Here is a 24,030-nt window from a genome sequence, read left to right on the forward strand (position 1 = left end):
TCAGGGGAACCGTGCTGCCAAATAATAACATTTTTCAAACCGGGAAAATTTCCCGGTTTTATAAGAATGTCAAAAAATATCGCATAACTAGTCATTATTAGCCTATGCATGCTATAGAGCGCTGCATATGACGAGCCTAACCTCACTTATTTGACAGCTGCTGGTCCTGTTGTTTACGTTTCGGACTTAGTCGTTTTTTCCATCATTTTTTCATCTTCGCATTTCTATCACCAGCATGCTGATGGTGACGATTTTCCACGGTAGGAAGATAGAATAATACGATCCGTGGATATCTGCAGTGGATTTGACCTCTCCTCGCAGCAAACTTTCACGAAATTAAGAATGATTCGAAAAAAGTACTAAGTCCAAACTGTAAACAACAGGACCAGTACCTGTCAAAATTGATGCGTGACGTCACAGTGCAGTGGAGTATAAAACGTTTGACTTTTACTGTGCGCCCTGTTTTCAAGTTGCCTGTGAGGAAAAGCGAGACAGCACCAACACACGGCGCACAGTAAAAGTCAAAAGAACAAAAGAATTTATGGCACGTACAAAGGCTCATTTCGCCCTAAAAGTCATTGGTACCCGAGCTTGTTGTTTCAGAGCAAACGAATTGATTTAAACTACACGCAGCGAACTGGACTATCGAATTCCATACATTTTGCCTTATGAAAGGTGGAACGATTATTGCAATACGAACGCTTTACTTATCGTTTTAGCATCACTCAACATCAAGACGTCGATAGGTGCGTGGTGTACGCTACGATATAAATGTTTTTTTATGAAACGAACTCACCACTTCAATCTGTGGGAGAGTATGATTTACCGCACAGGGGAATCTGCGTATGTTTCGGATTACCGGAAAAAGGAACGACCACGAGTTTTAGGAAAACTGAATAAAGGAAACTTTTACTCTACGTGTTTCTCGTCGAATGTACAAAGTTGAACTGAACACTGTCTCTTTCTCTACACACTGCTCTGCCGTCGCCGTCGGGGTGCGGCAGTCGCCCCAGTGGAAAAGTAATGCACAGGATGTGGTTGACGAGGGGCAAGACACTGCTTATTCTCTTCACTCCTCCTCAATGTTTGACGCTCGGCACACCGCCAACCAATCCAAGCTCGCTCGCGAAGTGATGATGCTTGACTCTTCCCAACGGTTTCGTTAGAACGTCCGCCTTCATGTCCTCCGTCGGGCAATACACCAACGCAACCTCGCCTCGTTCACATAGGTTCTTCACGAAGTGGCGCTTTGTTTCTATGTGCTTTGACCGCTTGCTAGAACGCTCGGACTGAGCAAAGCTGAGGCATCCCTGATTGTCCTCGTGAACAACCGTCGCTGTAGTTTGCTCCTCTCCAAGATCACGAAGCAGTCGTCGCATCCAGACCACCTCTTGGCACGTCTCCGTTAGGGCAACGTACTCTGCTTCTAAAGTCGACAGCGTGACACAGTCTTGCCTGCGACTTGCCCACGAAACGGCTCCTCCTGAATAAAATAGCACGAAGCCGGTAGTAGACTTCCGTGTCCCGGTATCTCCTGCCCAATCACTGTCCGAAAATGCCACAAGATCTTCGTTATCACCGCCGAGAATCAGCCTCCAATCGCGTGTTCCTTTGAGGTAACGGATTACGCGTTTGGCTGCCGTCCAGTCACTCTCCGAAGGTGCACTGAACTTCCGGCCAAGTATTGCAGCACTGTTCATGATGTCGGGGCGAGCGCACACGGCAATATACATAAGTGCACCCACCGCGCTTCTGTATTTCGTAACGTCTTCTAACGGTTTATCGTTCACTTCATCACCAAGTAAACCCTTGTCCATCGGCGTTTTTGAAACCTTTGCTTCACTGAGTCCCACTCTCGCTACCAACTGGTCTATATAGTTTGTCAGACTCACACTATACACATTGTCTTTCTTCAGTACTTCGAGACCCAGGAAACATTTCACATCGCCGAGGCATTGAATGTCAAAACTCTTCTTCAATTGTTCGAAAACACTGGTGATCACTTGTTCGCTCTCGCATGCCACGAGAAAATCGTCTACATAAACAATTAAGTACACTTTCTTCCCGTTCACAATGCCCACGAACAGACACGCATCAGCATCGCTTGCCTCGAACCCCATCTTCTTCAGCACTTCCGTCAGCCTCTCGTTCCAGCAGCGGGCCGATTGTCGCAGGCCGTATATGCTCCTACGCAGCCGGCATACAAGCTCCTCCTTGCCTTGAGCGACATATCCCGGGGGCTGCTTCATATAAATTTCCTCGCTTATGTTACCGTACAGATAAGCGGTTCGGACGTCTAGGTGCTTCACTGCGAGATTCTTCTTTCCAGCCAATGCCAAAAGAGTTCGCAGAGTGGCATGGCGAGTCACCGGAGCAAACACGTCGCCAAAGTCCACACCAGGAGTCTGGGTAAACCCTTGCGCCACAATCCGTGCCTTATAGCGCACGATCTCGTTGCATTCATTCCGCTTGAGTTTGAATACCCATCGGCTTCCAACTAGTTTCTTGCCTTTCGGAAGAGGAACTAGCTCCCACGTACCATTCTTTTTGTGGGACGCCATCTCACTGTCCATAGCCGATTTCCAAGCATCTCGTTCCGGGAAAGACATTGCCTCCTCGAAAGTTACCGGTTCCAACTCCGAATGTGCTGCTACACCAACAACGTAATCTGATAGATGGTTGGGTAGCACACCACGCGTCCGGCGGCCTGATTGCCGAACGCCTGCTCCTTGATTCAATCGCGCTGCTTCTTCACGGTCTTCTTCCTCCGAGTCCTCCTCCTCCTGCTTTACAGCCAGGGGGTCAGCTTCGGCATCCTGATCTTCCAGGTCGAAAAACATACTATCCTCGTTTTGATCTTCAGGCAGTTCCGCAGGAACATCCTCTTCTTCAGCTTGCTGGTCCGAGTTTTCCTTGAGCGGCCATACCACTTCAGTGTTCACGGGCTCCTGGCTCGGATCCTTCGCCAGGCTGTGTTGAGAAGATCCATCATCCAATTCCAGGAATCGCGCATCCCGGCTTATGGTGATCTTGTCAGTAGAGGTGTCGACAAACCTGTACCTCTTATGTTCTTCGGAATATCCAATGAAGCGAAGTTTTCGCGCTTTCCCGTCAAACTTACCGCGTTTAACATCTGGGACGTGTACGAACGCATGGCACCCATAGACGCGGAGGTATCCTAACTCTGGTTTGCGTCCGTGCCATTTTTCGAAGGGAGTAGTATCCACAGCACGCGAGGGAAGCCTGTTCTGCAAGAACGCCGCTGTCACCACTGCCTCTCCCCAATAACGCGTGGGAAGACTAGCATCCAGTAACATGGTTCGAGCCATCTCCTGAAGCGACCTATTTTTTCTCTCTGCAACGCCATTTTGTTGCGGAGTATACGCCGTAGAATATTGGGCCTTGATTCCCTCTTCCGCAAAGAATGTGCGCAATTCCTGGTTACAGTATTCGCCGCCGCCATCAGATCGGATGATCTTGGGTTTGCGGCCGAACAAATTTTGGACAAAACGAACATATTCTTTGATCTTACCTGGTGCTTCCGATTTCTTGGCGAGTAGATAGACCACGGTATAACGACTAAAGTCGTCAATCATCGTCATGATGAATCTCTTACCGCCGGGGGTTGTCGTTTTCATTGGCCCACAGAGATCTGTGTGGACCAAATCCAACGGCAGCGTTGATTTGCGTTCCGCCACTTTCGGGATCGGAATCCGAGCCAGTTTGCCCTCGATGCACGGCTCGCAGGTAAGCCGAATGCCGCAGTCTACGACCTTCATCCCGTTACCTAGCTTCTCATCACTAATCCTGTTTATCACTCCCGGATGCCTGTGGCCAAAACGCCGGTGCCACTGGTGCTGGCACAGCGAATTATGCACCTTTTCTTCCACCTTTCTCGACACTTCACCAAGCTTCAACCGATACAAGCCACCATATCGGTCACCGACAACAACAACCTCACCAGTTTTGTCACGAATTTCACAACCTCTGGCTTCAAACACAGCCGTGAACCCTTTGGAGGTTAGCTTATCAACGGATATCAAGCCGCTCGTTAGCGACGGCACAAGCAAAACGTCGGTTAGCTTCACATCAATGACGTTACCACTTCCACTCACACCACGAAGTGTGCCATAACCACAACCCGTTGTTTTCACAACTTTTCCGTCTGCCAACACAACACTTGGGCCACTTTTCTTAACCAGCTTAGTGAAAAACTGTTCGTCATTTGTCATATGACAGCTGGCACCACTATCGACATACCATTCATTGTTTTTCGCACTGTTGGTAGCCGAAAAGCACACATAACTTTTGTCATCGTTGGCTTTCTTCGCACTCTGCTTAGCTTCGGGCTTCTTCTTTTCATCGTCACCCTGCTTTGCATTCTTCCATGCCCGACAATCACGCCGGAGATGACCGGGCTTCCCACAGTGGTAGCATGTTTTCACCGCACTACTCTTCTCTCGACTCTTCTTTGTCGCACTTTTCATGGCGGTAGCTTCACTGCTCGCCGATCCACTCACTCGCCCAGAACGCTCATTCCGGCGCTCAAATTCTTCAAGCACTTTCACTTTAACTGCCTCCATCGTCGTACCCGCATCCAGCTGGCTTTGCAGCAAAGTTGCCAGCCCCTGATACGATTCAGGCAAACTTCTGAACAACAACACAATCTTGAAGGACTCCGTCAGAACGTGCCCCGCGGCCGCAAGCCGGTCATACACTTCTTCTAACTCGCGAATGTGATACTCAACGTCACCACCTTCCGAAAGATTCATGCTCCACAATTTGTTCAGCAATGCCACTTGTGTTGTGATTGTCGATTTTTCATGGTACGCACATAACTTGTCCCAGTACCCTTTCGCCGAATCAACACTTTTCACTAGGCTATATTGGCTTTCTTCAATGCAAAGCCCAATAGTCGCCCTCGCCTTTTGATCAGCCTTTTTCCACCGGTCGTCCACTGGCTCTGGCTTCGGTTCGGCAATCACATGCCAAACCTCCTCACGGGTGAGCAACATTTCAATGCGGAATTTCCACGTGCTCCAATTTCGATTGTTCAACTTCTCGAAAGCGAGTCCCTTGAAATCCGCCATTTTGCAAATGCACTACCACCGCCGATTAGCCACTCGCGACGCCGTCAAACGAAACGAAAATTTCTCAAAAATTTCCTCCCGCACTTTCCGAAACGCAAACCGGGCTCATAACCTGTGGGAGAGTATGATTTACCGCACAGGGGAATCTGCGTATGTTTCGGATTACCGGAAAAAGGAACGACCACGAGTTTTAGGAAAACTGAATAAAGGAAACTTTTACTCTACGTGTTTCTCGTCGAATGTACAAAGTTGAACTGAACACTGTCTCTTTCTCTACACACTGCTCTGCCGTCGCCGTCGGGGTGCGGCAGTCGCCCCAGTGGAAAAGTAATGCACAGGATGTGGTTGACGAGGGGCAAGACACTGCTTATTCTCTTCACAATCCAGTTTGAAGGTTGATCGCCATTGACAGCAAATCCGCCAATTGAATTCCGCAGAAAATCGTCTCAGAAACGCAGCTTTCAGAAATCATTAGGGATGGTACACAAATTATGTCACGCTAAATTTCAACTTTTTCGACCCCCCCCCCTTTTGTCACACTTTTTGTATGAGTCCTCCGAAAATTTTGTAAGGCTTATCGCGCTTGGCTCGACCACCTCCCCCCCCCTTGGAGCGTGACGTAATTTGTGCATGACCCCTTAATAAATCTTCTGGAAATCACATAACAGACGTCACGAAAACCTCAAGCTTGCACAGTAGACTGATGCAAATTTTGAAGTTTTTGCTCCCCTATGCTTAAACGGTGTCAATTATGATGAAAATCATTCTCCCAAAATTTGAAGTGATTTGGAAGAAATTTGGTTGTGCTCACGCCATTTGAAGTTTATATGGAAATTACTATGGGAAAGCCAAACCTTTTGTGTTCAATCCTCTATCTGCTCGTCCTTATAATATATGAAAAAGCGAACACACTCTTCCCATGTAAAATTTTCCCAGCTACAACTTTGCCGAAGACCATATTTTGTTTGGACGTAAGGATAAATTGTAATTCTTGATTTCAAAGTCTAAACCATGCTGAGATGATCATTCAATTACCTTCAGAGCAACACTGCTTTTTTGCTGTAGAACATAGTAGCCTGGATTACTTTGATCTATTCTTCCCGCCAGGAGCACCACTGTTGCCTGCCGAATAGTTGGTGAAGCTTACTGACCCACTTTATGATGATGAATAACAATTTTTCCTGACGTGCAATCAAAATGTGGTCTTCGGCAAAGTTGTAGCTGGAAGAATTTCACATGAGAAGAGTGTGTTCACTTTTCCATAAAATATTATGACGAAGAGATAGAGGGCTGAACACAAAAGGTTGGTGTTTTCCATAGTAATCTCCATATAAACTTCAAATGGCGTGTGCACACTCAAATTTCTTCCAAATCATTTCAAATTTTGGGAAAATGCTTTTTACCATAATGTAAATCGTTTAAGCATAGGGGAGCAAAAATTTTGAAATTTGCATCACTCTATTGCACAGCCACTTTCCATCGAAAATTGAACGATCCAAATTCGACGATTCTTGAAATCTTTGAAAATTTCTCTCCTGCAAGAAGGGAAAAGCTGTCAGACGCAGAAAAACAACTTCTTGCCTTGTCAAGGCCTACTCGACCAATCCATTTTCATCCTGGTCCATTAATTTGCCTAGAAACAACGACCTACACACTCGGTTACCGATGGCCTTGGGATGAGATCATGAATTATGCGAGCTAGATTTGTTCATGTAGAAAGTTCTTAATGCATTTTCCCGGGACTATTTTACATCTCAGCGCTAGTCCTCTACTGTAATGTCGGCTCACATCTTCCGTTTAATTTTGACAGCAGAACATGCTTTTCGAAAAATTGATCCCGATTGTTGTTCAGCTCGGCGGAATTTTTGGTACTGCCGATTAATTTAGAAATTTAACCAAATAATCGATCGAAGAATTCAATTTTATCAAGTGAAAAGTGAAGCTAGGCGCCTAAGCAATGTATTATGAATGAATATTACTACCTGGATATCTCATTGTAAGTATGATTGAATTCTGATGAAGTCGAAATTTTGATTATGAAACAACACGCTTTACCACCTCTCGCTCCACCCCCGCAGGAAACTCGCCGACGAACCGGATCAGCTGCTGCCCGTTTACTTCAAAAGTTGCCTGGAACGATCTTTAACTAAAATTTTCGGCGAAATTGGAGGCCAAACCACGGTGGACGTTCTCAAATTTGACGCCGCTCGAGCAAGAGCCATAGTCAGAGTTCCATCGGATTTTTACGTAAAGTTTAGAGCGGCAACGACGCTTACCGGCCAATTCCAGGACATACCCTGTAATTTCATTGTGCATAAAGCAAGCCCAATCCTGCTGGGACTGACCGAGACCTATTTGGAGTATTTCAAAGCAAGTTAGGACGATTTAAAGCGCTCTTTTAAAAGATGTCCCTGTGTAAAAGCTTTGGTAAGGATAAGGTGATATTTGCCACTGCCGAGGATCATGCGACGCCAAGCACTGTAGAACTGCCAGAACCGGAAGCCAGTCCCGGGCTGATACTGGACAATGGAGACATCAACTGGAACTGTCCGTGCTTGGGCGGCATGGCGACTGGACCTTGTGGAGTGGAGTTTCGTGAGGCTTTCTCTTGCTTTCACTATAGGTAAGCATCTTAACCAATCAGGGGACGGGCCTCATGTAGTGGTTAAAGCTCACGCCGAGGACCTGGGATCGAATCCCATCCCCGAGATAATCACTTATGACATAGTGGTTATAGTGACGACTTCCTTCATGAACTAGCCCAGGGCTAAACATTTCGTTAATAGACAAATAAAACTAAACAATTCATAGCACGAACCATTGCGTTATCGTTATTCTAATTATGCTTACAAATATTCCCGATAACAAGGCTGGTAGCAGGTCTCTATTTTTAATCAATGAATAGCGCTTATTTAACCAAAGAGGTCTCTCACTTTTTTTTCATTGCAAAATTCTCGAGAGTTTGCAGTGCAAGGCTGGTAGCGAGTCACGTTTTAGTGACTATTTTTCAATTTTTTTAACCCACCATTCTTCCTTTCCCCTCATTGTCTTTTGTCCCCTATCTCCTCCAACAAACAAACAAATATTACCTTTCAAAGTTTGATTTTTAAGGTGAAACCGTTTGGAATCCAAGTTTGATATTGTACCAAAACTTTGAAAGCTCAAATCTAGTACCAAAGAAGCCACAAGAAAGAGTGAAATTTCTATTATAGATCTGTGCACTTAAAGAAAGTTTTCCTTTAGTGCCTTTAAAAATGTGAGTAGGGGTACGAGTCGGTCATATTTGGGTTCTGAGATGTTTCGCCTTAATAGATCCTTAAGATTTAAGTTTAAATTTATGTTAAATTGAAAATCATTCTCGCATTCACAGTGAAGCACAACCCAAAGGATCGGACTGTTACGACGCCTTCAAGACGATGCAGGACTGTATGGCCAACTACCCGGGGGTGTACAAACAGAACCTACAGGATGAGGAAGAGGGCGGGATGGATTTGGGAGCCGTGTTGGACGAGGATGAGGAGGACCCCGATAAGCAAACGTTGAAGCAGGAAGCAACCAGTCAAGCAAGTCATTCAGCTCCTGACGCTGGATCGTCGACAGCGATTGCACAAAAAGCGAAATAGTGTAAAGACTTCAAAGAGTAGAACTTTAATAAATGTGTTGTTAAAAAGATCCGGTATAACATAGTCTTCAAATTTATTTTTCTGTGACATTACCCTTGATTTTTATTTTCTATCTAAATATAATTTTTCGCTGTCTTAAACCAATACAAGCACGCATTATAAGGACAATTGAATCCTAACATTTTTAATGAAATCTTGTATTTATTTAACAACACGAAAGAGCATGTTACTGCAACTGCTCTAGCAATTTTTCCCGTTCAAATAACGGCTATATCATTTTTAAACTTTAAGGGCCCATTCACAAATTTCATATCGCTATAGGGGGTGGGTGGGTGTCTATGTGATGTTACGGTTCATACAAAATTTGTAAAATATTCATACAAAAAGCGCAACGAGGGGGTGCGTGGGTGTCAAAAATGGCCATTTTTGACGTTATGAAATTTGTGAATAAACCCTAATTTAAAAATAGGTTCCATAAATGAACCTTGACACTTTTGATCATGTTTAACCAGACTATCGACATGGATGGAGACACCATCTTTTATGGTTACAGAGGGCTCGATTGGCTTGTCAGATGGATCGGGCCCGGGACATCCTGTCTACTGCGAATCGCTGCAGTTGATATAGCGCATGAGCCTATGCATGCTATAAAACGTTTGACTTTTACTGTGTGCCCTGTTTTCAAGTTGCCCGTGAGAGAGAACGAGACAGCACCAACACACGGCGCACAGTAAAAGTCATGAGAACAAAAGCATTTATGGCACGTACAGAGGCTCATGTCCATTGCCTGTGTTTAACCTTCGCTTAGTCGACAAAAACACCACAGGGGTTTTGTTTTAGTTTTAACAATGGGGTTCCTAACAGTCCATTTTACGAGCCGTTTTTGAACAGCTGATTGCTTATTTTATGAATGAAATTTTGACAGTAGGCGGTGTCGTAACGTGTGAAAGTAACAGCAATATCATCAGTGTTGCCCAATGAGAATATATACTAAGGTGTGGAAGAAAAAGCAAAAGGTATGTATTAGTAAAGAGAAAAAACGTAAACAAAAATAACTACGTCACTAATTTACATGGTTTCTTATGGGAGCTCGCTCGTTTGTAGTAGTGAAACATTTTGCACCGTACACGGATGTCACGCACACTAAATGTCTTCTTCCTCACCTCGGTATATATTCTCATTGAGTGTTGCCGTTTCGTATACTCCACTGCACTGTGACGTCACGCATCAATTTTGACAGGTACTGGTCCTGTTGTTTACAGTTTGGACTTAGTACTTTTTTCGAATCATTCTTAATTTCGTGAAAGTTTGCTGCGAGGAGAGATCAAATCCACTGCAGATACCCACGGATCCAAGGGGGTGGTCACTCTACGCAGTGTGCCTAGCGCAGCTGTGGCACATTTCGGCGCATTGACTGGCACAGCGTTTCAAAGTGGGTTGCTATAAAAATCACATTGAACTGAAATTTCCATCTCAGCAATCATTGGTTTTCTGAGTTGTTTACCTTGTAGCACATACGGAAAATGTTGACATTAGGGCTTCGGTTCGAGAAAGACCTCCTTATACATATATTAATTTAACATTAATGAACTTTCTTCTTATTTCAGAACGAAGCACCATGTTTGTCGCAGTAGTGTTTCATATGTTGATAGTTCAGTCGAGATGGCGTGATTCATTCTGGCCGAACCGGTTCCGCTTCCGTTGCCGTTCCGCTGTCATTGCGTTCGGGCCTTTAGAGTGGCACCAAATCAGCAGAACCCATAGAATCGTGATGGAATTGACTTTGGTCAAGTCCTATACTAAATTGGTATTGAATAAAAACCAATGTTTAAAGATAAATATAAAAAAGCGTCTGGGACCTTGTCATCAACTCATGGAACCCATTCATAAATTTTATAAAGCTGGAGTGGGTGGGTGGGTGTCCAAACGATTTTACGGCTCATATAAAAACTGAATAATGTTCATACAAAAATCGTTACAAGGGGTTGGGTGGGTGTCCAAAATAGCCAATATTTGCGTTATGAAGCAAATTAGTGATCCCATAGCAAATTCAAAAGGCGATAAGACGGGGAAAAATATAGGGAGGTCTGGGGAAACATAGTCAATGCCTTTCCTTACTCGAGCTGTTAAACATACAATTCTCCCCGAATAAATACCGTAAGGTGGTTCCGGAGAGAAAAGGGTCTCAGACCAAGGGTAATGTCTGTGCATTCTGTACACCAATTGAACAATTCCGCGAGAATTGCTCACTTACAGGGCACCTTTTTCCCTTTAACGGCGTTCCCCCGTACCTAACCGTAAACACTACGTACTGCAGTTCTCGTATTGTCTTGGTAGTTGTGTTGGCTATTTCCTAAATCTTCCAATTGAAGTCTCATAGGCCTTTCTCGTAGGTAGGTCGTGCGATAATGTGAAACGTATCCCGGAATAGTAGCACCGTACCCTAAGAAGCACTTCACAAGGATTAATGGAAGTTCAGAGAATCTTAAATTTGTAGAACGAGAGATAAACAAGAAAAGAATTACAAATCTCAATGCTTGCTGGAAATGATTTTTCGTAATTTCAGTTCATTGAATTTTATGGCATGCTACAATTATAGCAAGTTTGGCACGCTTGGCGCACTTTGGCGCTCTGAAGGCACAGCTGTGCCGACTGAAGTGCGTAGAGTGACCACCCCCTTGCACGGATCGTATTATTCTATCTTCCTACCGTGGAAAATTGTCACCATCAGCATGCTGGTGAGGGGTCGTCCATAAATGACGTAGCTTTTTAGGGGGGAGGGGGGTCTTCACAAATTTGTGACGAAGTGTGACGAGGGGGAGGGAGGGGTCCTAGCTAGTGGACGTAGCATTTTGAATCAAGTCCGTTAAAAGAAAGGCGCTGAAAAAAATTGCAGACAATAATTTATTATAAAACTTCTTTTATTTTACTTATAAACTTGGGTTATAAAATTATGATTAGGCTTCAAAACATTCATATGACAAGATTGAAACTTTGATTGAACTTTAGATTTTCTTGATAAATGCAATCAAACAGATGTTTTGAAGCTTTAAATAATTATGTGAATATTATATTATATTCGTGTCCAAATTAATAAATTTATAAATAAACAAAATAATTTTAATGAATATTGATTAAAAATCAATGCTCTAACTACTTGGAGCACATTTTTTTTGCCAAGTCAGCCGTTTTAGTTTTATCCATATTTTCTTTTGGGGCTTTATTTCTTCAAGAAAATAATATATGCTCTTCTTGGCAAATATTACATTTAAAGCAAGATATTTATTCCGTGAATTATGCCTTCAATGTTGCAGGAGATCTCCACCCAATCAACTCATCATTTGTGTTGATATATCAATGCTCTTGATGGAATAGCCCGAATATTAATGAGGATAATAGATTCGAGTGTTAACAAAATTGCCCTATAATTAAATTTTGGTAATAACTCGAAAATTGCAGCATTTTTATTATTTAACGGTTTCATTATAGTTTGTGTAAGATTATTTCAGTATGGAAACGATAATGAAAATCAACTGAAATATTAATAGAGATTATTGTATTTATATAATAATCGCTAAAATTTCCTAAACATTCCAAATATTTCAAGTGTAATCTTTTATGTATCTGGCCACTGTTTGCTAAAATGATTTGAAATTGGATAATATTAACGATGATTTCAAATTAATATTTTTTATTGATCATTTTCATTGAAATCTATTTCCTAACAACGAATAATTTTAAAAAGCAATCCTCTAATATAACGAAACTTTAGTTCAATACATTATAAAATATATTGGACCCTAACTCGACAGTAACGAGCTTCATCAATCCAATCAATTTTTTTTTCACATTTTTTATAGTAAACTAGTTTTTATGGTAAGAACAGCAATAGGGCTCTGCACAAAACACAACCTCTCTCTTTCACTCTTCAATAAATTGTGTAAACAACAAGGCCAGTAAACGTCAAAACCCCATACAAAATCAACACAGTGCAGAGGCCTAAAGTAATATAATTTAGTCTATAAGAAACTGGAAACCAAAACCAAGGAAAATGTTTATTTAAAACTTTTCCAAATTAATTTTGAGCGCTACTGTATATCAAACTGTTAGAATAGATTATCCTTTCATTTCAGTCAGTAATTAATATTAAACTTTGTATTGAACTTCTCAATTCCAATTTTTGTTTCAACCCGGTCACTAAGGAAAACAAATAAAAAAATATAGGGGGGGGGGGGGGGGGGAGTTGCTCGATATGCTACGTATTTTCCAGGGAGGAGTACCAGCATTTGTGACGAAATGCTACGAGGGGGGACGGGGGTGTAAAAAATCAGTGAAAAAATGCTACGTCATTTATGGACGGCCCCTGATAGAAATGCGAAGATGAAAAAATGATGAAAAAACGACTAAGTCCGAAACGTAAACAACAGGACCAGCAGCTGTCAAATAAGTGAGGTTAGGCTCGTCATATGCAGCGCTCTATAAAATGGACTCAATATGAGCTCTCGCCGAGCGGTGTCACAAACACATGCGTAAATTTGCTGGTTGAAAATACTGCCATATGATTTTGCTGGGAACAGCTGATCTTTGTTTATATTTTCAACCAGCAATCTTTAAGTAGTGTTGGTAACATGTAACATGTATGTACACGAGCGCAGAAACCACTATATACTGACATTTCGGAAGGGACACGGAAAACAAAATATACCCAAAATTTGAGTTTAAGCCAAGGGATGTGACAAAATCTAAAGCAACATGAAAAAATGTGTTTTAGACTTAAACCAACGAAAAACATTAAAAAATCGAGTAAACATGTGTTTTTGGCCTAAAATTAAGCGTTTGGCACTAAAATTGGGACAAGGCTTTAGGACCCTATTCGCAGTTTGCATGGAATATTCGTTTCAAATATATTGAAAAAAGGGTCCTAAAATGTTTAATTGAATCTTGTCCATCCACGAAAGAGCATGTTACTGCAATTACTTCAGCAATTTTTCCCGTTCAAATAACCGCTATATCACATTTAAACTTCAATTTAAAAATTGGGCCCATAAATGAACCTTGACACTTGAGATCATGTTTGACGTTAGACGTAAATACTAAAATCTGTGGCAATACGATAACTTGAAAATTAAGGTTTCGCAGGGTCAGGGCATTGTGGACCAGAAATATTCAAATATGCGTTCAGTCAGAGTGGACCAAGTGAAAATATTGAGTACCGACCAAAATATGCTGGTCCAATAAGCGAGTCCTAAAACACGCCATACATACCATACACCATAAAACTACCGTAAATTTCTATCGGACTCTGAAATTGAATCAAAAAATGCAGTAATCAATCATTTTATTGCTTTTCAACACTTGGTCCGCTCTGTCTGCACAAAAGTTATTATAGTACAAGATGGAGATTGTCGCTAGTGTTCCCATTGTTTGACTTGCCGAACCATCCTTGCATCTGGTGGGTACATAACTGTCAAATTCAAACGCGAATGAGTTAAGGGGACACGGGAGACCGTGTTATTTTCCCTATCTTTCGTCTCACTCTAACAATAATCATCAAAACTTTGTGGAAGCAAATCTCGAGTTTTAGTGAACCGATGAAGCTGAAAATTTATCGGGTTGTGCACTACATATATAGAATCATAGTGATACATTTTCGCATAGATATATGGAGTGGTTTTTGAGATTTGCTTCTTGAAATGCATAGGGTGATTTTGATGACATCCCGTGCGGCCTTAAGGCCAAACATTTTGTTACTTTACAGCAATTACTTTGAAACTCCGCTCACGCTCCTGTTTACGACACAAATCTCAATCGTTGTTGGAAATATGCATTTAATATTAGTTTTAATTACTTGGTATACAATTTACTTATAGAAAGAATACAAATAAACTCTTTATATTGCTATTTTTGTGACGATTTGTGTTTTTGAAAACGGCGCGCAGCAGTGGCAGTGTAAACATTTGGATTCTACATATTTTGACCCTTATGGCCCCGTGTTTTGCTACTCTTTTTCAGACACGCTGAACAAGATCCACGCAGCGCATGTGTTCGAACTTCACAGAATGAGGCTACCAATGCAGAACTGGCTGAATGAGTGAATATTGTGTATAAGTCGCACTCATTCTGTGAGTTGCCAATGACCAACAAGTTGTGTGCGGATCGAAGGAAATAGAAGTCATCAGTCATCTCCCGATCGGCAGCAAACAGTTTGCCATTGGTAGGATGAGAAGTTTTTCGGGATTTTTTTCTGGAAAAAAGCCGGGGGTCGATGGTTTTTCCCCAAGTAGGGAAGTGCTTCGGCAAGTCGAACAGAAAAAAAAAACCAAATTGGAATTTTTCAGAGGCATGTTCATGATGTTCAGAAGCAAAATAAAAATGTGCTCTCGGCAATCATTTTTGAGCGGAGCAAGTTTAGCGTGAAAGTACAAACCATTTGACAGTTATCGCCCCGACATGTTGCGGACAGCGACGACAGCGACAATCTCTATCTTGTACTATAATATCTTTTGTCTGCACAAAATTTGTTGCAATTTCTGACCACCCATCCGAATATGCTAAATGGCCAAAAATCAAAATCAAATGCATTAAATTAAGTAATATTTATAAATTTCTATTGATGGATAAGTAGAAGATTCGATGTCGAAAAATCTCCTGAAATGTTTTTCATTTCCTCGCATTCCTCAGCGCGCTGATCATTTTCGCTATTATGGTAATAGGCACTTGATTCATTCTGACTGCACTCAGAAATAAAAATTGTCACATAATTACTGAAGTTTGTGCATTAATGACTATTTTCTATCTGCCTCTCTTTTATTCTGCTGTAATTTCTACACTAAATGTCATTTCGCCTGGGTTGAAGCTTAGCGATGCTTCAACCCAGGCGAATTGACAAACAGGAATAAAATTCTCTGCAGAATGAAAGAGAGGCAGATATAAAATAGTCATAAATTACTAAAATTTAGTCATTCTGTGACTACCCGTGTTTCTGAGTGTGCACACTTTTATCGATTTTTGTAGATCATCCAAAGTAAATTTATTACATATCTCTCGCAGTTAACACCATTCTTCAAATCTGATCAAAGTGTAACGGAGTAAAGGTAATTTCGCATCTAATGAGAGAATAATCCAATTTTCCCAAGTTTTGTAATTGGTCCCCTCTGACTTAACGGCGACCAATTGAAGTGAGAATATCAACGAAAACTAAGATTTTAGAAAACTACGTTTAAAAATTAGAGCTGACGTAACTTTTAGCTCTGGAGTCTTGAGGTTTTTCAGTGAGGTGAATATCGTTATGATATGATGTCAAATCTGATACCTTCAGATTTCTTTTTGAATGGGTTATAATCATTAATGGATATATGTTTTGCTCACGTTTTATTGCATGATGTTCATTTTACCGCCAACAGCTGTTCATTTTACCCACATAGTGCAGGTAAAAGGGCTTGTTCATATATTTCACGCTTTTTGTATTGATACTCTACCATTTTTGTATGAGTCGTAACAACGTTCGGACACCCACCCATCCCCTAAAGCGTTATGAAATTTGTGAATGGGCCCAAATGAACATTTGCATCGTTTTTTGCTAGCGATAAAAATATGTGAAAATTAAGCTATTTCAGTATGAATTCATGTCACTTCTGTAGTAACATCCCTGTTTTTGATGCTGTGCTATAGAACTATACAATTTCCTCGTTTTCCTATCATAAACAAGATGATATCCTTAAGGTGTCCATTTTACCACTCCTTACCCTACGTCGAGCAGGGGCTCAGCACTATTTTGATTTTGCATGGGATTTTGACGTTCACTGGCCTTGTTGTTTATAAATTTTGTGAAGGAGTGAAAGAGAGAGAAAGATTTTTGTGCAGAGCCCCACGTACTACATTGAGAAGGTGATATATTCCGAAATTTGACAGCTACTTGACGACGTCATTCCTATCCACCTCGAACAAAATTGCGAAAAAAATAATCTATATGGTACGATAGGAGTGACGTCACATGTTTACAATCAAACTTGATATTTACATCAGTGAAGAGCCTGCCTTGTTAATTTTTATGCCGTGCAGAGCCCCATACCACAAGCAGACCAGATCCGCTATCCTGCGCACTATGGGCCTGTTCACAAATTTCATAACGCTGAAGGGGTGGGTGGGTGTCTTCGAAATGTTACAGCTCATACAAAATTTGTAGAATATCCATACAAAAAGTATTATTAGGGGGTGGGTGGGTGTCAAAAATGACCATTTTCGGCGTTATGACATTTGTGAATGAACCCTATGTGCGACGCATGGATTTGTAAAAACATCGATTTTTGCGTGTCGGTAATTCCGGATTTCAAATAAAGTCGCGATAGTTTTTGAATTTATTTAGCTTTTTCCTGGGAGGGAGAAACCAATACAAAATTTCTCTACGTCACAGTGAGCCGAGATTTTGCTGTCACGAATTGTCACTGTAGGCCCGGATCTTAAACAATGGACAAACATGATAAAAGTTGAGTTCACTATCTGATGTTTGAGCGGTGCCGTGTTATTTACGTGACCATGGCAACGAGTGAATTCGGCACCGCTCAAACGTCAAATTAGTGAACTCGTGCATCGGTCCATTGAAAACTAGCGATTTTCACTAAGCCTGCCTTGATTGTCGTTGGCAAACTGGTCTTATCTTGCAATTTGGAAAACAATGGACCAATGGACGAGTTCACTAATTTGACGTTTGAGCGGTGCCAGATTCACTCGTTGCCATGGTCACATAAATAACACGGCACCGCTCAAACGTCAAATAGTGAACTTATGCACTGATCCATAGGCCTTTTCATGTGACAGGTCCGTCTATGCATTTGTTTACATCGGTGGAGGACCAGTGCATACACGAGGCTGTCATTTTCATAGAAGAACTGTCAAACAGCTTCCCGATCAGCTGTTTTGGAACGTCATGTGAATACCCGGATAAAAAATACAATACAAAAACAATATAACGTATTGAAACAGTACCATTCAATATATTGGAAATACAATACAGTATTTTGTGAAATGACAATACAATTACAGTACAATATATTGTTTTCAACAGTTCACTGTATGATATATGAGATTTTTGCAATATAGTGTATGGGTGGTTAAGTATCGTAACAATGGACCAATGCACGAGTTCACTAATTTGACGTTTGAGCGGTGCCGAATTCACTCGTTGCCATGGTCACTTAAATAACACGGCACCGCTCAAACGTCAGATAGTGAACTCGTGCATCGGTCCATACAAATATAGATATTTTCTCATACAAATATTTTGAAAACACAATATGATATATTGTTCATGTATTGTCTTGATAAGCAATTCGTGTATTGTTGTACAATACAAAAACAATTCAACAAACTGTATCATGGTTGCATGTCAGCTAATGTCAAGTGACTTCTAAAAAACTACTTATTTTGACTTTTTGAATATTTTCCACCCAACATTTCTTGCTTTTTGAACTTGTTTTGTTTATTTCTTTCAGCAAAGCTACATAGAAAAAAGCAACAGTTGTTTTACGCGAAAATAGGAATTTGACCAAAATTGTAAGGTATAAAACCAATTAAAAACAATACAATATTCTGTTACAACATATTATATTGTTTTTGAATTGTATATCCAAACATGAATAATATTGCTTCGACATTCAATTACAATACGCTGTATTGTATCCAATACGTTATATTGTACATTAATGGTTTATTCCATTCACTGAATGATACGTTTTTATCCGGGTAGGCCTATTGTATCCAATTTCGTGTGTAGTATTGGTGCCTCCCTCCCTGCAGAGTTTATATACACAGAGTTGCGTGAAGAGACTTCTTCGAATGCCTGCTCTTCTTCGACTTCGAAAACAGCCCCTATCTGTTTTGCTGGGCTGCTCGATAGGTAGACGGTTTGACAGTTCGATAGGTAGATTTGGTTTCACTCTTCGCGCAACTCTTCATTCATAGACTCTGCCTCCCAGCACCATTAGTGATCCTTTATAGAGAGATAAGCGGAAGTAAAATGGAATGATTTGGCAACAGACCAGCAGTGCTGATTTTGCTCGGCGTCGAGAATAATATTGTAACACGGACATGACTTCCTCATTGCTCTAAAGTGTATTTTGTTTCGTTATAGATCTTTGAGCTACATATCAAAACTAATAAACAGCCGAAAAAATCAAAAACTAAAAATCGCATTGACAAAAATTCAAAAAAGTAAAACATTTCATTTTTTTGCTTCATGCAAAATTTACTTTTACCGAAATAATTTCAAGCGGATTACATTACTCCTCAAGAAAAGTTCATAACAAACATAACGCATGTTCGTTTGGCTCACACTTTGACAGCTCTCGCTGCTCGATTGGCTCACACTTTGACAGAAATGTCAGCTTCCGCGAATCTCTCTTATAAAGGATTTCTAGCTCACACTTTGACAGAAATGTCAGCTTCCGCGAATCTCTCTTATAAAGGATTTCTAAGCACCATGCACCTAGAAATCCTTTATGCGTTTAGCACCTTTTTCTTAAAATGGGCAATGGGTTTTACCCATAAATGGGTATTTGTTTATTATTTGTTCCGGTTTAATTATGTCCATATGATATACGATAGATTGTTACAAAAAAAATAATAGTTTTTAAACCGACATCATCCATTTATTACATATATGTTCATGTGCAGTTTTATTTGTCAGCAACAGATGTCTCCAGGAACCACAGACTTGACGGCTGAACGAACTTCCTGGCATTGCTCTGGGTTACTCGAAAAATCATAATCTAGACTAGATTAATTTTCATGCGATTTCCTGTGCCGTGACCAAACTGTGAATAAATAATTAGAGAATTTTTCGCGGTTTCTTAAACAATTCTGCGAATAAAAAAAACATTTAGACTCACCATAAAGATTCTGCAATCCTGCAAGGTTAGTGAGATAGCTCGATTTGTAGTTCCTTCTTCATAACAATGTTTACGGTTTCAAAAATTATAAAAAAAACATGAATAATAATCCGCAGGAGCAATTTCTAGAATACTAACAAAACTAAATGAGGAATGCTGGAATCAGGAAATAATATTAAAAGTAGGCAATACCAGCTGATAATAAAGTGCAAGTGGCACCAAAACGACTGGGAAATAAATTATTGTTTTTCATCCAAATATGGGTAAATTGACTACTCATAATTAGGTAAATTCACATTATTTCTAATATGAGTGAATTCTACCAATTTTTCTCAGTAAAATTTACCCATAAAATAGGTTTTGCATCAAAAACTCAAATATGGGTAAAACAAGTACCTATTTATGGGTAAACTGATCTTAGCGTGATGCACCCATTGTAAACCATCAGAGATGTGAGCCGATCGAACTGTCAAACGCGGGGGAGGTTGTTGATAAACATTGTTTGCTTGTGTTCGTTGTTCACTGTTGTTCACATGCTTGAGAAAGCTTGTGAAGTCTGAAAAATCAACAAAACGTCAGAAACTAGGGTGCGGTACCAGTTCTCGACATGATTATAAATGAAATAAGGAATAGCATTCCGTCCATTGCAGAGATATCCTCAACATTAAATAAGCATTCGGGATTTTGTAATGTAGACAGATTAATCTGATTTCATTAAATAATTTTTCATAACATTTCTCGCATAACTTCTGATCTCGCCCTAAAAGCCATTGGTAACCATGTGTGTAGCTCGTTGTTTCTGAGCATTTGAATGGATTTTCATGTTATTTAACAACGCTATGGGGAAGAAAGGATCATTATCTACCTGCCCGTGATGTTGGTTTGGATGCTTATTCTTTCATTTGCTCAGAAACAAAGAGCTACACACGTGGTTACCAATGGCTTTTAGGGCGTTATCTCAGAGTATGCGAGATTTTATATTCTGCAAGAAGAGGGATACCAAATCCGTTTGCATTGGCGAAACTACTAACCACTACCCTACGTGCGGCTTAAAAATTTCGTTTCGCGTTTCTTCCCTCCCGCAAGCAAGATCGTCTTTCTCGTCGTTTGTTCTGACATCGATTCTGCTGAGATGGGTTTTTGACGGAAGCAAGCAAGTGCTCTGTGCGGTGAAATATGGAAGTGGCGCAGGGTGTAATTGAAGTTTGAACAGGAAACGAGAAAAGCTGGAAAATCAATTGAGTCTGATGTTTTGACGGAGTCGCACTTCATTCGGCTGCGATTGTGGATTTAGTCTTAATTTAAGTAAATTTGGATAATCCATAATAATTGTGTTGAGTACCCGTTGATAACGCAAGTATCATGAAACCCGATATTGTAGTTCTATTTTAATCGCCGGAGTGCCCCAGCAAGACCAGGATTGGATCCGATCAGCGGTCACCGGATGCCGCTGCAAAATTGAGACGTGAAAGTTTGTGAAAATCGGAGCTTGCCAACCAATTATTGAGTGAGAGTCTTCCGTAAATCGTGACTAATCAGCAAGAAAAGTAGTTCTAGGGAAATTGAAGACGAAAGCAGCATAAGAGCGACGAACGTAAGTGCTAATTTCTTTGCCCTTTTTCGTGTTTGTCGTTTTTTCCCGTCCTTGAGAGGCTAGGTCGATTCGATGCTCTGTTAATCGTTCGTTCACAACGATGAACCCCTTTCATTCAAGTGTAGCAGTAGGGCTGGTAGCAACTCTGTTTTTAGAGACTTAGAGACCTTCCGACTAAGAGACTCCGCGATTATTCTCCAGGAATTTCTTTTCACAATCTTTGGAGAAAATTCAGTAAAGAAACAAACTCTAAATTAATTTCTGAAGGTATTTCTTGAAGGTATCTTAAAGGAAATTCATGGAGGATTTCCAAAAGAAGGCCGTTAAACAATCAATTAGCTTGAACAACAACAATTGAATTAGCTTCTAAAGAAATGCCTGGGAAAAATCTAGCAAAAATGCATACATGACATAATGTCACGAGTACTACCTACTTGTCGCAAATCCAAAAATATTAAGGTTCCTTTTTTTTAAGACACTCAGTCGCTACCAGCCTTGGATTCGATGTTCTGTAGATCGTTCCTTTATAATGCTGAACCCTTTTCATCTAATTCTAAGTACCTACCTATAGTAGCATACGTGGGTGGTTCTTATATCGATAGAAAGGGTGATGTGCATTAGTAACATAGCGATAGCATAAACGCAAATAATGCAGACAATGGAGTTACTTGTTTCAGCTGGGATAATAAATTTAGATTTACTGTTCTGTTCGCTTATGTCTTGCATTGAGTAGTGTTTGATCCTTCGACCTTGACGCTTGCTCCTGCGGGGGCGGGTGATGAGGGCAGGATCAAACATGTCGCGCGTCGGTCGAGTGAAAGTGAAAAGTGGCGAGATCGGTTGGTTGTGTTTCATCCTTCGACCTTGACGCTTGCTCCTGCGGGGGCGGGCGATGAGGGCAGGATAAAACATGGCGCGTCGGTCGGGTGAAGTGAAAAGTGGCGTGATCCGTTAGTTGTGTTTGATCTATTGATCGCATCGCTTGCTCTTGCGAGGGCGAGCGATGAACACTTGTCCGGCGTACAATGCGATTATCGAATTATTTCGCGAATTCGGTTAGGCGTAATTATATCATGGATCGCATCACCTACCATTGGTGACTCCCAGATCTATACCTTACCCACTAACCCAATATCCTGTCCATGACAACCGTGGAGATGCAGAGGTGATCTCGGTCTCTAGTAACAACGGTAGTCACACTAATATTCCTTCCCTTCCCCGATGACCGTAAGGACGTGGCCGGCGCCGTTATTGACTTTTAAAATTTGAGCTCTCGATTTGTGCACATTGAAGAATGGTAAGCTAATCCCAAGCCCCATTAATTAATTCCCTGTGCAACTTCGATTGTTCTGGTCAATCACGGAGTAGCAACTACGAATTGTACGGTCATCTATGCTTATGCTTATGCTTATGCTTATGTTCGCTTATGTCTTGCATTCACTGCCTAAATTCCTTAATTCATAAAATCAAAATGTTTGTCCATAGATTGAACCTTTAGTAAACGGTTATTTCTGTTTCAGAATGTACTCGATAAACGGCAATGAGCAAAGTGTACTCCTATCCATCCCTGGATCCGATGAAGGAGGAAATGGCACTGGCGACGTCTACCGGCGTCTGCAGGATCCGGAAGCAGACGCCAGTTCGAACAGCAACGAAACTGATGCGGACGAGTACCACACATTAATAGATGGGCGGTACAAAAAGAGCTCCAAAAAGTACGAAGAAAGTCGTCACCTCGGCAGAGCCATTCGACCGATTCCAGTCACGGGAGGCAACAATTGCTCGAGGAATCGGGTGTTTCTAGTCATAATAGCAATGTTTTGCTTCATAACTCTATTGCTGACTGCCGTGCCTCTTGGAACCGATAAGGGACGAGTTGGTGAGTAGACAAGCTTTTATCAGTTCGGTTTTACTACCTGCTGTAATATATGATAGGAATGATTAGGGCATTGATTGATGAAAGTGTCTCTACAGCGGCAACGGTGGCTCTTATCTTTATACTGATAAATTTAATAACACTTATAAAAAGCCGCTATACTATTAGATTTATGAATGCTTGTTCAGTACAAGTGAACAGCCTCGTGATCAATCGGGCACAGCTGGTGTTGGTATAGTAGTTTGGATCTAAGGTGTCTACGAACTATTGTCATTTGATAGATGACAAATATTGATCATTCAATGATCTTTGAATATTGATGTTGGAGTCCATAGAAACTCCAAGCGACATGGATTATACCATTGATAATACATCGTCGTAAATCATTGAGATTTGAAGATTACAAAGAATCCCCACGAGCCTTAATGGAGTTCAGCTCTAACTAGACTCTGGAAACAATGTTGGAAAAGTTGAAACAGACGTCGTTCAAGTCGGCTAGCAAGACTTACAAAAAGGTTCTTCGAACTGCTGAAGTCTACAAAGTCAGTCGGCTGAACAAAATTCTTGCGTAATCTAATAATTTCCAAGTTAAAAAAATCCGTATTTTTTTTTTGAATTTATTATCAAGTAACATTTTAAACACTATCATCCTAATTTGGTAAAACAAAAGCAAGCTCTTATTAACATTTTGTTTACAACATATTACCTTTCATTTGCCGTAGCAATTGATTTTTTACAGGTGAGTTAATTTCACCTGCTCATAAGAGAGAAAAAAACGCTTTCAATTAACTAAACTCAACTAACCCTAAAAATAGAACGCATTAAAGTGATTATAAAACGAAGGCAAACTTTGAATTTTCAAGTGTTCTTCTTTTTTCTTCTTTCTGGCGTTGCGTCCCAACTGGGACAAAGCCTGCTTCTCAGCTTAGTGTTCTTATGAGCACTTCCACACTTATTAACT

The 24,030-nt window shown here is 41.0% G+C and overlaps 3 protein-coding genes across 3 annotated transcripts in view; all 3 read left to right on the top strand.

The window, feature by feature from the left end:
- The first annotated feature begins 6,900 nt into the window (after nt 1–6,900).
- Nucleotides 6,901–8,769, top strand: LOC110673979 (mitochondrial intermembrane space import and assembly protein 40). The gene is made up of 3 exons (XM_021855024.1): nt 6,901–7,086; nt 7,169–7,713; nt 8,461–8,769. Exons 2-3 carry the CDS (start codon nt 7,496–7,498, stop codon nt 8,711–8,713), a joined length of 471 nt encoding a protein of 156 aa, XP_021710716.1. The 5' UTR covers nt 6,901–7,086; nt 7,169–7,495; the 3' UTR covers nt 8,714–8,769.
- Nucleotides 6,916–8,762, top strand: LOC5568340 (ribonuclease P protein subunit p14). Its single transcript, XM_001657945.2, has 3 exons — nt 6,916–7,086; nt 7,169–7,713; nt 8,461–8,762. The coding sequence occupies exons 1-2, from the start codon at nt 7,055–7,057 to the stop codon at nt 7,467–7,469; spliced, it is 333 nt and encodes a 110-aa protein (XP_001657995.2). The 5' UTR covers nt 6,916–7,054; the 3' UTR covers nt 7,470–7,713; nt 8,461–8,762.
- Nucleotides 8,770–20,672: 11,903 nt separating the features above from the next.
- LOC5568339 overlaps nt 20,673–24,030 on the top strand; it is a 51,123-nt gene continuing 47,765 nt past the window's right edge. The window contains exons 1-2 of the mRNA XM_021855042.1: nt 20,673–21,193; nt 22,714–23,072. Of these exons, the coding sequence (XP_021710734.1) occupies nt 22,715–23,072 (358 nt within the window). The 5' untranslated portion in view covers nt 20,673–21,193; nt 22,714. The remainder of the gene's footprint in view (nt 21,194–22,713; nt 23,073–24,030) is intronic.

This window comes from Aedes aegypti, chromosome 1 (genome assembly GCF_002204515.2).
Source record: "Aedes aegypti strain LVP_AGWG chromosome 1, AaegL5.0 Primary Assembly, whole genome shotgun sequence".
Lineage (NCBI taxonomy): Eukaryota > Metazoa > Arthropoda > Insecta > Diptera > Culicidae > Aedes > Aedes aegypti.

What these genes read in the sequence shown, in the direction of transcription:
- LOC5568340 (XM_001657945.2), top strand. Translation starts at nt 7,055, where the DNA reads ATGAATGAATATTACTACCTGGATATCTCATT. An exon ending in TACTACCTGGATATCTCATT is followed by an intron (nt 7,087 to 7,168) that starts GTAAGTATGATT and finishes CCACCCCCGCAG; the next exon opens with GAAACTCGCCGACGAACCGG.
- LOC110673979 (XM_021855024.1), top strand. Translation starts at nt 7,496, where the DNA reads ATGTCCCTGTGTAAAAGCTTTGGTAAGGATAAGGTGATATTTGCCACT. An exon ending in TTCTCTTGCTTTCACTATAG is followed by an intron (nt 7,714 to 8,460) that starts GTAAGCATCTTA and finishes TCGCATTCACAG; the next exon opens with TGAAGCACAACCCAAAGGAT.